The sequence below is a fragment of the Netta rufina genome, assembly GCF_964035555.1.
Source record: "Netta rufina genome assembly, chromosome: 5".
In the NCBI taxonomy this organism is placed as follows: domain Eukaryota; kingdom Metazoa; phylum Chordata; class Aves; order Anseriformes; family Anatidae; genus Netta; species Netta rufina.
This window is the reverse complement of record NC_140128.1, coordinates 39784417-39798377: the sequence shown is the minus strand read 5'-3', so window position 1 is coordinate 39798377 and position 13961 is coordinate 39784417. Positions and strand designations below refer to the sequence as shown.

General features: G+C 37.5%; 1 protein-coding gene across 1 annotated transcript in view; it reads left to right on the top strand.

Annotated features, from left to right (window-relative positions):
* YLPM1 (YLP motif containing 1) overlaps window positions 1-13961 on the top strand; it is a 37883-nt gene that overhangs the window by 19224 nt on the left and 4698 nt on the right. Inside the window, 12 exon segments of the mRNA XM_084287778.1 lie at window positions 684-927; window positions 2038-2130; window positions 2528-2702; window positions 2850-2995; window positions 3292-3446; window positions 4037-4099; window positions 4464-4583; window positions 4829-5005; window positions 5218-5301; window positions 5577-5660; window positions 7052-7138; window positions 10210-10261. Coding sequence (XP_084143904.1) covers window positions 684-927; window positions 2038-2130; window positions 2528-2702; window positions 2850-2995; window positions 3292-3446; window positions 4037-4099; window positions 4464-4583; window positions 4829-5005; window positions 5218-5301; window positions 5577-5660; window positions 7052-7138; window positions 10210-10261 — 1480 coding nt within the window.

Genomic DNA, 13961 nt, shown 5'->3' with positions numbered 1-13961 from the left:
CATTGATTCTATTAAGAGTTTTGTAGGTGATACTGTTCTCTGGGAATTTTTCCAGTGACTTCCAGAAAGAAGCTGACCTTATCAATCCTTTTGTGCCTCACCAAGCTGCCCTACTTCCCCACTATTTCAGCCTCCTCACAGACAACAAGAATCTTTGGGAATGAAACTGTAGACACCTTTGAACTGAGATAGGCCCACTGGAGCTTAAATTAATATTATTTTGAAGGAGAAAATATATAATATTCAAGCCTTTGCATAGTGAGCAAATGCCAAATTAATTCAGGCCGCCAGTTCTTGAAATTTTGTCCTCCTACCTGTAGCACCTTGATGGAGGTACTAGAAAATGCTTATAATTTAATTACAGATTGCCATTGTGCTTACTGACTTGCAGAGGATGAGAGAAGGTTAGATTACAGATCTCTATTTAAAGTGCTTTCTGCATCTAGGTCTCTTCTCAGCTATCTTCAGAGGCACCAGTAGAAGCCCAAGCTATTAAACCTTCTCCTGCTGTTATTATAAAGCCTCCCGTGTTGTTCAGACAGCCCACCCCAGTGACAAGACCACCTGCCCCACTGGCAAGGCCTGCTACACCTATGACAAGGCCACATGCTCCAGTTCCTACTCCAACTACAGCCCCAAGTCATGGTCAGTCTTTAAAACCATCACCTTCTGCTGTGGAACAGGAACGCTGGGATGAGGATTCTTTCCACGGACTCTGGGACACAAACGAGGATAAAGGAGCAAATATGGAGTACGAATTATGTAAACAGGAGTCAATGATGCCTCCACCAGTATCCTCGCCAGTGAAAGTACCTGCTGCTCACACCTCTGTTCCGTCAGCTGTTCCAGTGTCACTTCCTCCAGTTATTCCACCCGTTCCTAAAGCACCTATAATTCAGCAAACTGTGGATTATGGCCATGGGCGAGGTGGGTATTGCAGTGAATGTATTTTTCCGTTCTGTAACGGAGAGATAATTAGCTCCATTAGCTGCTTCCTAAAGGAGTGTGGCACACAACATATGCCACCTATATTTTGCAGCTGATGTTTAGGCTGTGTACATCGTGATCTAATACTAAACGGTGCAATTTTAAGGAGTCAGTAATCGTCAGTCTTGAGTTTAATGTTTTCTCTAATGCTGAAAAGCTGTGTCACGTGAATTGAATGGTATATGTCCACACCTGCTTCTACTAAACACCAGCTCATATGGGCACATCAACGTTATATGTAGATTGATAGTGAGACTTTCCCTTAATCCCTTTATAACAGAGTGTGGGAACTGTAACTGTGTTAGAAAGTACTTTGGTTTGTTACAGTTCTGAGAAGTGACTTAAAGCAGAATGTGGGTAATGTTTGCATTATTTGTGTGCTGCTTAATGGGTATGAGGTACCCGTCTAACAATACCTAGAGCCCTCTAGAACCAATGTCCTGGTTCTGAGGAGTTGGCATGCTAAACAGGCATTTAACACCAAAGCAGTGAGAGCCTCAGATTTTTAGTAGTGAGTTTATCAAAGCTAAAATTCAACACTATTCTTCTAATTGAATCAACTTCTCTCAGGTTTTCTTTTTTACAAAAGTGAAATTGGGTTGTAAAGTTGTACATAAATTGTGCGTTGCCGTTAAAGAGAGTTTTTCTCTATAACTGAAACCACATCAATTCCTTTAAGTAGATGTTTCTCTAAAAGCAGTTAGAAAAACTGACTGTTGGGAGTTTCTTAAGAGAGCATTTCAGGTAATATTCTCAACGTTATCATAGTTTGAGTTACTGAAACTTTCATAGCATCAATGAACTGTGCAAGCTACCCGAACTCATCCAAAGAGATAAAGTCCCATTGTTAGGTAAACTGTATGCATACTTATGCACACAGAAACATACTTAAGGCTTTAAAAACTCTGGTGTTCTGTATTTATGTATATTTTGGTAAGTTATTTCAGTCACTTCTAATGCCATTGACTGAGTGCTTTTCACGACATTGGGAAGGAAATGGAAGAGGGGTATTTTAAGACGTTACTTAGCTTTCTGATTATTTTTAACCAGATATAACCACCAGTAAAGTGGAACAGATTCCATATGGGGAGAGGGTAACTCTGCGTCCAGAACCTTTGCCGGAGAGACAAACATTTCAAAAAGGTAGGGAGCCCTTGGTTAGCTCACAGGCCATTAGTTAGCCTATAAGAAAGGTTGTAAGGCACTACAAGTGTGTTTTAAACTAAGTAACTCCTAATTTAAATAAGAACCACTTTATTGCCTTCCAAGGCCCATAAAAATAACAGTTTATATCGTCAAGAGGAGTAATACGGTCATTGATCAAGCCATGTTCAAGACTCAATTCAGTAGCTTTAAGTAGGATTGCATGTTATGGTTGTCTCTTACAGTTTGGGAAAGAGATTCAGTGGCTGAGTTTGTTTTAGTCCTCACATCATGAATTTCTATATATTTTTCTTGTACTTTTGTTGTTTATCCTTCAAAAATAGTAAATTCAGGGTATGTTTTTATAGTTTGGATTTCCGTGGGTTTCTCCTTTCAGATCACCCTGGTCGTTACAACAGAGACAGAGATCGTGAACCCTATTTTGAGCATCAAGGTAATTCAAATACAGACCACCGGGATTTCAAGAGAGAGCGGGAATTGCACAGAGACCGTGGTTCTGTGGACTATGATCGAGAGAGATTTGAAAAAGATCGTCATCCCCGAGATGATAGGTGTGTAGTTTTGGAACATTTTTGAAATCAATCTGGTTCAAGCTATATTGTGTGTCAGGCTGTCTGTTTTGGCTGAGGTACCTATTAATTTCTCATTGGAATCCATAGTAAAAAATTCTACGAATACACAGAATACTATTTTGGCAGGGTTATTCCTACTGCACCTTCAAGGACACAGTCTTACCGTGACAAGAAAGAGCATCCCTCCTCCAGGCGGGGTGGTTTTGAAAGACCACCATATGAACGAAAGACAGATCGTCCAGCGTATGATCATGGGCCTTCCATGTTTGGAGGTATGGTTTCTCAGTCCTGAATACCTGCTAAAATATTCTTAACAAATAAATAATTTTTCATAATATAGAAATCAGGAAAATTTATTTGGATAATGTTATAGCTTAGTTTCTCAGTAGTGACGAGATCAGGAAAAGACAATTACATGCTCTGCTAAAAATATCTTTTTATTGTAGTAGTTTCAAGATTAGAACTTTGAATTGTTTTGGGGAAACATCCGTGAATTTATCCTGAAGTAAAGAGTGTCTGTTAAAATTTCTGATTTCACTGAACTAAGAAAATTCTTCTGAATTTGAAGGTGATCGTAGAAATTACCCTGAGGAAAGGATTCCTATTTCTGCTCCATCTATGCCTCGTCAGCCACCACCTGCTCCACGAGTGGAAAGAAAGCCAGAATCTAAAAATGTAGATGATATTTTGAAGCCACCAGGGCGGGATAGCAGGCCAGAGAGAGTGAGTATGCATTGCAACAGCAACGATCAGTTTCTCTGAAGTATGAATGCATTGGGAAGCACTGTAAATTCTGTTGGTTCTATTGCTAATACTCAGAATGTTGTAGCCTAGCCCTAAGGAGTCCACAGGAGATGTAAACCTCCTAGGAAAGCTAATATGAAATTCCTCTTAGTTGGTAATATTCATGTATTTTAGATTCTTCTGAGATCTTTACTTGGGTTTTTGATGTATCAGAGGAAAGACTTGACTTTATCCTGTCAGAGAGTACACCATATTAAAGAAAGAATAAGATCCAGGCAATAAAACATTTAGACAAGACTAATTCAATTATTGTAAACAGTTTCATAACATCTTGTGCAGTGTGAGCTGCTGAGACGATTAACATCACATAATCTTATTATTACTCCCATGGAACTACCACCATGCATTACAACCTGGTTTGTAAAATGTGGGAGTGAGGCATGGTACTGGCTTTGCTTGTTGGCAAAATTGTGAGCCCAGGGCACGTAATTTTCTAGAATTTCTTTGTATAAGAGATTTGTTTGATTTAGTACAGTCTTCTATCTTATTTTACATTATCTTTGTTTCAGATTGTAATCATAATGAGAGGTTTGCCTGGCAGTGGGAAGACACATGTAGCAAAACTCATCAGGGTACGTAAAGGACTGCTCACTGTGTAGTGCTGCTTGTCTCTTTTGTGTACTTTCTACTGTTTTATTTCTGTTTGTACAGTATACCAAGATAAAAATTAAGTCAGACTTACTGGAGAAGGCAGGAAGACCTGGAAGAGATGAGATCAAGACCTGGAATTTCAGTTTGTTGTTTTTTAATGTTCTGTGTCCTCACGTGGCACGTGAATCCTGTCCACTCTTAGTAACCATGAGGAATACTGCTTTCTTCTTGCTTTGAACATAGAGAAGGGAATTGACATTTGCCAAAACCATATTGAAGGTCTTCTGTAACAGAATGGATTTTTTACAGGTACCCAGGAGTATTTCTGTTTTGCTTTCTTCCCAGGATAAGGAAGTAGAGTGTGGAGGACCTGCACCAAGAGTTCTCAGCCTGGATGACTATTTCATCACTGAAGTAGAAAAGGAAGAGAGAGACCCAGATACAGGGAAAAAAGTAAAAAAGAAGGTACTCCTAATTCAGTTTCTTACTTTGAGAAAGAAGCAAGATACTGTGGAATTTCAGTCTGTTGCTTTGCAGAGGTGTGGGGACTGTTTTTCAAAAACAAGTCAATCTAACGTAAGGGTGGAATGGGCAAATTTTGGAAGATGGTTTTCTCATGACAATGTACTTTGTGGTCAGGACATTCAGCAGTTGAATGTTAACAGCTTAATAGGTGTCCTCTTTCTTAAATGCTGTTGTCGTTGACCCAGGTGATGGAATATGAATATGAAGCTGATATGGAAGAGACCTATCGCACCAGCATGTTTAAAACTTTCAAAAAGACATTGGATGATGGATTCTTTCCCTTCATTATCCTTGATGCTATCAATGATAGAGTGCGACATTTTGAGCAGTTTTGGAGTGCAGCAAAAACCAAGGGTTTTGAGGTAAATACCTAAAAGGCATTTGAATTTCCTAGCACCTGTATACCAGCATTTCTGAACTTCTGAACGCAAAGTCCTTCCCAACTGAAGGAAGAGTGCTATGGTCTAGAGCTGCAAGTTTACCTTTCTTAGAATATACAACTGTGGAGTTATGACCAGATAGAAAAACTCTAAAAACTGGTTTAAAACATTTAATATTGTCTTCCTCTTTCTAGGTATACTTAGCTGAAATGAGTGCAGATAACCAGACGTGTTCCAAGAGGAATATTCATGGACGCAAGCTAAAGGAAATCAGCAGGGTAACTGTATACATATGGAGTCATAGGATTAATTGCAAGTTTCCTTTTGTTTTCACTCCTGCTGTTGTTGGAAAACTTGGCTTGCTTTAGTCTACATAATGCCTACAATTTTCTTCTAAGAAGAGCTGGTAGTTATTTCACAGGATTGACTGAAATGACTTAAGTGCAGATAGATCTTTTCTTGTGATAAGAAGCCCAATTTTCTGTTCAATCTCTTACATTTTTGGAGGTGCTTCATTTTTATGTTTTGTGTTTTTTTGGTGCATTTTTTTTAGATGTCTGATCACTGGGAGGCAGCGCCACGTCACATGATGCGCCTGGACATTCGTTCCCTATTGCAAGATGCTGCTATCGAAGAGGTAAGAGTATCTCTGCATGTTAAAATGATGAATTATGGATATGTAGCTATACTGAAAAAATAAAGCAAAGGAAGGTATGATGAGGTATGATGACAAACAGGACTGCCATATAATTGGCACTATAGAAAGATGTAATTGCTGTCAGTTAAGTGTATTCCATTATTCTTATCAACGACCTAAATACAAAGGCACAAGCTATATTTTAAGGCATTTTTGGAGCCCCGACTTGTGCATCTTTGAGGAAGAGTTGAAGCCACTTTAGCAACTGCTTAATAGCAATTAAAGACTATTTTTGCTCCCTCATGCAAACCTTGGCACCTTTTCAGCGTAATGGTTCACAATTTGAGAAATAGCTGATAATTCCTCTGGATCCCTGCTTTGAGAAATCCAGACCTGTGCAGTAAAGTAGTAAATAAAACACATATAGCAGAAGATTACACTTAATGTAGAGGAATGCTACCTTTTATTCCATTTATGGTTTGCCATGACATATATCTTGGATATGTTATCTTTCTATTTGTTGCGTTCTTTGACAGACATTTCAGGAGCTCTGGAAATAAACTACTATGTTAATGGTTGTATTGAATGTACCAGAGCTGCATGTTACTGTCAGAACAGCTTGTGCCGTGGCCATAGAAACTGTTGACCTGCTGAAGTAGGAAAGGTGTTTACTCTTTGCAGCTTGTCATGATCTCAGCAGGTTATTTTCTACTCTACAGATAATTTTTATTGTAAAATAGTAATTTTCAAGAGGAGAGCAAAAGTTTCAGCTCTCAAGTAGACCCAGAGAAGGACATATTAGGGGTTTACTCTGATATGTTCATCAAGGTTTTACTAACAGTTTGCATAACTGCATGTGTGAGTATCAGGCATTTCAGAGATATGGGCTCCAGAAAGTATTCCATTAGATTGGCAGGGTTAGATGTGTTTTAAAGATTCCATTTTTGTTCATTACACTGTGATAAGTAAATACTTAAGCTAGAGGCTTGACTAAGATGCATTCTATACAGAGAGTGCCATTCAAGTGATGCATAAGTGATAAGTTTAAGATCTTCTTATGAAATTTCAGGTTTTGAAACATGATTGTGTATGATGCAAGGGAGATATTTTACTGTTACAAATACTGGTAGCACAAAGAATCCACGTGAAGGAGGATCACAAAGTATTGCTACTTTCCCCACACAGTTTCTCACTACAGCAAGAAGGGAACCTGCTTTGAAGGAAGCAGAAGTGGAGGCAATATTCATATAAACCACAGCATAGTGCTTGCAAAAATTAATCCCATCTTTCCTCTTCTATTTGAGCTTGGAATCTTCTGCTTAACCTACTTAAACGATGAGATTTTGAAGTCAAGCAGTGCCTTGCAAGTCTGTGCTTGTGCTTTGTAACAGGTGGAGATGGAGGATTTTGATGCAAATATTGAAGACCAGAAAGAAGAAGCCAAGAAGGATGCAGCAGAGGAAGAAGAGAGTGAACTGGTAGGAGACACATCAGCCATCTCTAACAAAATGCTTTTTAATATGTCTGAGGGAGAGTCTCGATCTTATAAATGCCAACCCATTGCCATTCTTAGCAGTGCGATTTTAATACACACATCTATAGTCATTTGTTCCTTAAACATTTCTAAGAGAACTTTAATGTCAAATCATGTTATTCCTATCTGATTATTTATTTAAATAATCTGAGAGTGTATGCCACAAACGGCATTATCAGAGTATCATGGCAACATGCCTCTTGCAAACATTTATTTATAAGTTATGGTACACGATAGCTCTCTCTTCCAGCTTGTCTAAGTATCATACCAGGTGGAGGGATGGGAAGAATGGGCACAGATTCATTTAGCTTATTTTCTTTCACACGTCTAAAGAACTCGTCTCAACTGTCATAGTGTATGACAACAGTTACGAAGAATATTTTCTCTGCTGAGGCTTTCTGACTTTGTCAGTAGGTATTTCCAAGCAGAGGGATTAGATCTCTTGGATGAAGGTTAGAGAGAGTTCTGTAGGCTGGCTTTTTTGGGTAAGTTTTTAAAAGGCTGCGGAAGGCCTCTGAATGTAACTTCTTGGTATGTGTTGGAGCTACAACTGGTCAGTGCTTGAAGAGTTGAATGTGTCAAACCCTGGTTCCCACAACCAAGCAGTTAAATTCCAATAAACAGGAAGTAACCAAAAATGTCTGGGATGAGCGAAGTCCATTCTCTTGATGGAAAATTACAAATTACTCTTCCTCATGAGTGGTAGTATAGAAAACGGATGAAATACACAATAACAAAAATAAAATTTAGGAAGAGTGGATTTTAATAAACATCTGGTTTGGGGCTTTGCATGTGTTTTTTTTTTTCTTTTTTGTTTGGTTTTCTTTTTAGCAATATGATTCATTCTCTGCTAAATTATTCTCTGGCACAGAGTATGAGACTGCATAAAGTGGGATTAGAACTCTTTAAAAATGCATCCATGTTTACAAGAATATGGCTGCTAGCTTCTCATTTCTTGAAAATGAGTTATATCTAGAATAGAAAGTTGTCTTTTAGCATTTGAGAGAAATCTGTGCATAACTCTGTGTGTGTGTGTTTATGGGCTCTGGGGAGTGTCCTGTTGCACAGCACATCATAAGAATAAGCTTTTTCTTTATAAGACAAGGATAAAGCATAGTGGTGGAAACTGTGCAAATTATTAATACCTAAAAGTAAACTACATAAAAGAATGTTTTCTATTCCAAGTCACAAGAGGTGAAAAACAGCAAAGAATAATCTGCTGTATGTAATCTTTGCCATTCAGTCACATGGCTGACTTCAGAGAGGTGTGTCAGACAGAAAAGTATTTGGTATCTGTCGCCTTCTTGAGAACAGTTGGTAAAGGTTCTTCATTTCGTTCTCCTGTACTTCTCTTAATCCTGGGGAAAGAGAGAAGTCTCAAGCTCCATCTGGCAAATGTCCTTGAAATATCCAACTGTCTCGTACCAAAGGATGAATTCTGAATCTTTTCTTATCCTATCCGAAGACTGGGATATTATGCAGATTCAGCACACATTAGGGCATTTCACACCATCAAAGTCACTCTTCTGTTGCTGTTGTCAACTCTCATAGGGTTGTTTGAAGCGTTCAGACAATTCTTGTTTTTCTGTGCTTGATGGTATGAATTATTGACACATTTAACTTAGTGTTCTCACCAATGTATCACACACTGCTTTGTTCAATACATGCTCCTAGCTGTGGTATAACTTTTCTGAGCATATTTTTATGTGCAATATGTTTGAAAAGTACAAATATACATATATACCTGAAATTCATTTATGTGTCACAATGAAATATTGCAGCACAAACTGTTTTAGTTTGTATTAACTACAGACTTGATCAAAAACATTAAAATAGAGAAATCTGATAATCTCAAATCACTGATACAAGCTTGATAGAAAAATAAAGGGTCTGTAAAAGATTTTGGAACAGAATGCTGAATGAAAACAAAAGCAGTGTAGCTCTCTGTCATGGTACACTGATTTAGTAACTCAGCGTTAATGAATACACAGGTGTTCACAGTGGAGGCAACCTATAAATAGAGCAGGAAAGGAATTAGTATATTAAAACTTGTCTGTGAATTGTTTTCTTGTTGAAATCTGTTAGAATAGTTCTTTTCCCTCTATATTAAAAATCATTAAAACAAACTCTCCACAAGGGTTCCATTTCACCACAGTGAGCTTTTTATGTGATTGCAGAGAAAATTTCAGCTGCTTAGATTAGGAATAAAGCTACTTATAAGAGTTACCAATAATTGCTTAGCAAGGATTTATTTGTGTAAGAGTATAAAATGAAAAGACTACAAGAAAATACCTTAAATAAATACCTTTTTGCCAAATTTAGTATTATTTTCATTTGCAAGGAATGAACTGGCTTAAGATTATTATATGTAAAATGTATGATGACGTGTAGCGAAAAAGTGTTTGGAAATAATCTTTGAACCATGATGAGGGTTATTTTTAAATGAAAAAACGATTAAGTCGCAGTTTCAGCAGATACTACCTCATTTAAACTAGAAAAAAATTGTGGACTGACTACTCATACAAGAGTATAGTATGTTCATCTGAAAGGATTATTAAATGAAGCTTGTGTGTAGTAAATCTGGAAATATATTAAAAACGTTTGACTAAGGTATATTTTGCATTTGACTAAGGTAACTTGCATTTGTAAAGTCTTGAATACTCTTAATGCCTGATAAATTGTGTCGCTATAACTTTGCCTCTTGGGATATTATAACCTAGTAACTGCACACAGCACCACTGCTATCTGTTAGACTCGTTCTGGAGTTCTGTGTTGGCAGAGCAGCATTCTTGTAATGATGTGCAAGGGCTGCTAAAGTCACTTTCTGAAAGGGAAGTAAGTGGATGCAGAAATTCTGAAATACTGAGTAACTTGTTTCCTTCATCTGATAACAAGAATTGTGCCTTACAAAAAGAAATACCTTAAGCTCCCATTGTAATGCTGTTTCCAGTTCAAAAGTGATATGCATGTGTTGCTCTCTCTAATCCTCCGAGCTTCTCTCTGTGTATGATTTAGGGTTACATTCCGAAAAGCAAATGGGAGATGGACACTTCTGAGGCAAAGCTAGGTGGGTATTTATTTTTTCCTGTTTCTTATAGTTGGTATCTGATGATATTTGCAAAACTTTAATTTCCATTTTCACTGTGCCTCCCTACCAAAGACAAATAAAAGTACTGGTCTCATACACATCTGAAACTGCAAAAGCTTCAATACAGAAAAGGAATTTCTCTCTGCCACCAGAGGCATGGGAATTATGACTTTCTAACCATTGCTGTTTTATATACTCATTAATTGTTCTTCCATCTGTTCAAGGAAGGTATTGTGTTGTAAATTTTTTTAAAATGGTATTTCTATTATTTATTCATCTCTTCTGTATTATAAAAAGTGACGAGTCAACTTACATTGCACTGCATTCTTGTTCATACTGCATATGTGTTTCTCAAGCATAAATGTTGTCAGTAACTACTCACTTTCTTGGAGACTTGCATAGTAGGTAAAATTGTATTGATGATGCATCTTACTTCCCAAAACTGGCATGTATGAGGACAAAGAAGTACCATATGTTTAAATTGGTTCTGAATGAATCGGCATCATCTTTTCAGCAAGTTATGTGTTAATGAGTTAAAGTTTATTAAGCATTTCGAATTTCAGGAGGGTACTAGGATTTTTCTTAGTAGGATACAGAATGGACTATCCAGGACTTACAAGGGCATGATGTTTGCTGCACTTCTGTTCTGATTAGTGTTGCTGGCTGCGTTGTGTATAAGTGCTAATATTACAATTCTATCAAAGTCAAAAGCGACCTTCAGGTTGAAATGCAGGCACCATGGATATGATGCAATATGTACATGTGGAAAGACATCTTTAGTCATTATGTTTTTGTGGGATTTTTCGTTCTATTTTTTTCCCTAGTGAACAGTAATGGTACTAAGCCAAGATTTTATGAATTGAAAGCGCGTAAAACTACCATTTTCTATCACATCTTTGAGAAGTAATAAATACCTGAATGGGATACAGTATGTCTTAGCATTTTTTGAGATCTTCTGCATGTGGTACAGCCCTGTGTATGATTACTTTCCAATAACCAAAATAACAGTTGTACAACAGAAACAGCATCAGAAATTCTGGCTTACATAAAGCAAATTTTAATCTGTTGCTGCTAACTGCTTAGCTGCACCACGTCTGCTGCTGCTGTGCTCTCTTTTAAGTCATTTAAATATTTGTGGAATATATTGGCTTTGTGGCACCTGCAGTAAAACTGGAGGAGATTCATATTCAATGCTTGCAGCATGTCAAACAGCAGTTCAAGACAAAGATTTTTCTGCATTCTTGGTATACAAGTTAATTGCTTTTCATATCTTAAGATTATTTCTTAAATTTGTAATGATTTTTTCCAACTCTGCCTTGTTGAAGAACGCAAGGCTCTGATGCGTTGTGTGTTATTCCAAATAATATATACTCTTCTTTAAATACTAAGTAGGAACAGATGTGTTGTGCTGCATAGAGAGAACTTTTAAGTCATCCCATGCCTTTTATAAATATGGCAGGAGTCCAGAGTGTGTTCTAAAAGTTTTTATGGGTAGTTTCTAGTAAATGTGAGGACTGTGGCTACAGCAGAAATCTACAGATAGCTGTCAAAATCTACCTCATTCATGATCAAATACTGCTAACGACAGAATTTTGCTGACTTTCTTTCCATGTGGAAAATCCATAATAGAAAATGCAAGAGGATTTTTATATGGTCTCCAGTTAACATAAATGTCAAACTGGGAGAGAGCAGCAGAGTCAATTTTACTCTAACATAAATTACTTGCAAGACTGTTGGAATAATACCAATCAGTTAACAAACTGGATCTTAGCAGACTGTAAGTCACAGGTGCTGAGAAGGTCTTTCTATTAAATCTGTATTCATAATTTTACTTTCCTAACTACCCTCTGGATTCATATTTATAAATATAGAGAACTACGGATTAAAAGTAAATTCTGACAGAACATATGTTATAAAAAGCCTGGCATTCCTATGTAACAAATGCTGTTTTGTTTGTTTATTTTTGAAAAACTACTTTGTGAGGGCAGGCAGCTTTTAGCTCAGGGTATGCTTTATAAGCACTTGCAGTCTGAGTAATAATTATATTTAATTCACAGTAAGATCTTGCTTGGTTATTCACAGGCCCATTTCAGTAGATGACATATCAGAATTATTTCCTGAAAGGCATGTAAACTGTGGTATGCATTTGTCATTCCCAAGTTGGGTTGTTTCCTGGGAGCTGGCCTGCCCATTAGGTTTATTGCATGAGTCCCAGCGGGCATGCATTTGCAGAGGTTGTCTAAGTGCAGAATCCGAAAACAATTCTGTAAGTCCTCTTTTGCCTTTTGGCTTTCTTTCTGAATAGATATTGTTACAGGAGGACACGAGATCTTACTAATCGCAGAAAGCCTTAGAAAAGGACTGAAAAACATGAGCTCTTCTAGCTGCAGTGCTGACTTGTGCCAATCACCATGCTGTTTGCCCCAGAGCACTTGCTTTAGTTCAAATTTACTTTGGCAGGGTTGATGCATTCCTCTGACTATGTATGCTGGTACAGTGTTTCCTTATGTGTTGTGACTGCACAGCCACATTTTTATTCTAAAATCTGGTCACTACTGTTTCAGTCTGTCTCAGTGCATCGTACACTCAAGCTCTTAAACTTACAGAAATGGACTAATGTTCTTAAAATTTGACCGTGTTAAGTGTTTAGTATGGTACTGTGTTTCAAAGTGTGGCTTAGCGGTGAGTTGGACAAACTTCTACTAAAGGAGAAATGCCATAGCTGAAGTTCTGATACCACTGTAAAATTTGCTCTGGAATGCAAATAACATTTAAGTTAAATCTTTGTAGCTTTTGTACAAGAAAGGCAAACAAAAACAAAAAAAAAGTAGTCGATTGATTTAGTTTGAGCAAAGTATGTAATTTACTTTCAGAAGCTATTATTAAAATTCTAAAGGTGAGTTTTTCATTCTACAGATTTCCAAAAATGCTGCTGTTTCGTTGTTTTTAAAATTGAAATGGTGATTTCTTTGATAGTTTAACACTCAGTAATCATCATCTGCCATAAATATTCACAAGCACCGTTGTTACAAAATGACACCTTGTCTTGGATTCAGGAAGAAATACATATGTATATATTTTGTGGTAGGCTTTTGACATTTCCTTAGAGTGTGTCTGCTGCATGTGAACCATGAGAGTATGGGTGGAAGCAGATCTCTCTGGAAAGGAAGGCAATCCAACTTCAAAAATGGAAGGAGAAAACATTTTAAAATAAACTCTGTATAGCACTAACAAAAAGGGACGGAGGGGAACTGATATGGGCTGAATGGCTCCTGAACTCCCCTGGTTATGAGTTACACATTTCTTGGGACTGTGTTCAGTTGGTCTGTGTGCAGCAGGGAGTGGGATGCTGGAAATAAGATCTGCTTGCATCATAGCAGGTTGCCTTCCAGCAGGAATACGCCTGTGTTATGCATAACTGTCAGCAGAGCTCCTGAACTTCCAGTTCTTTATGTTCCTAAATGCTCCTCAATCTGTTTGTTGCTATCCCTTCAAATACCTCTTCTTTTTCTCGTAACCCTTACTCCGTGAATGTTTTACACTGATCGATCTGAAAGTAATACTGAGGAATAGTGTGAGTATGGCGTGTGCTGGAGTAACAGAGGAATATTTTGTAAATTAATTTTGTCTTCTAGAGGGAGTACCAGCTTTCTGTGGAGATTGAGCTTCAAACTTGGCA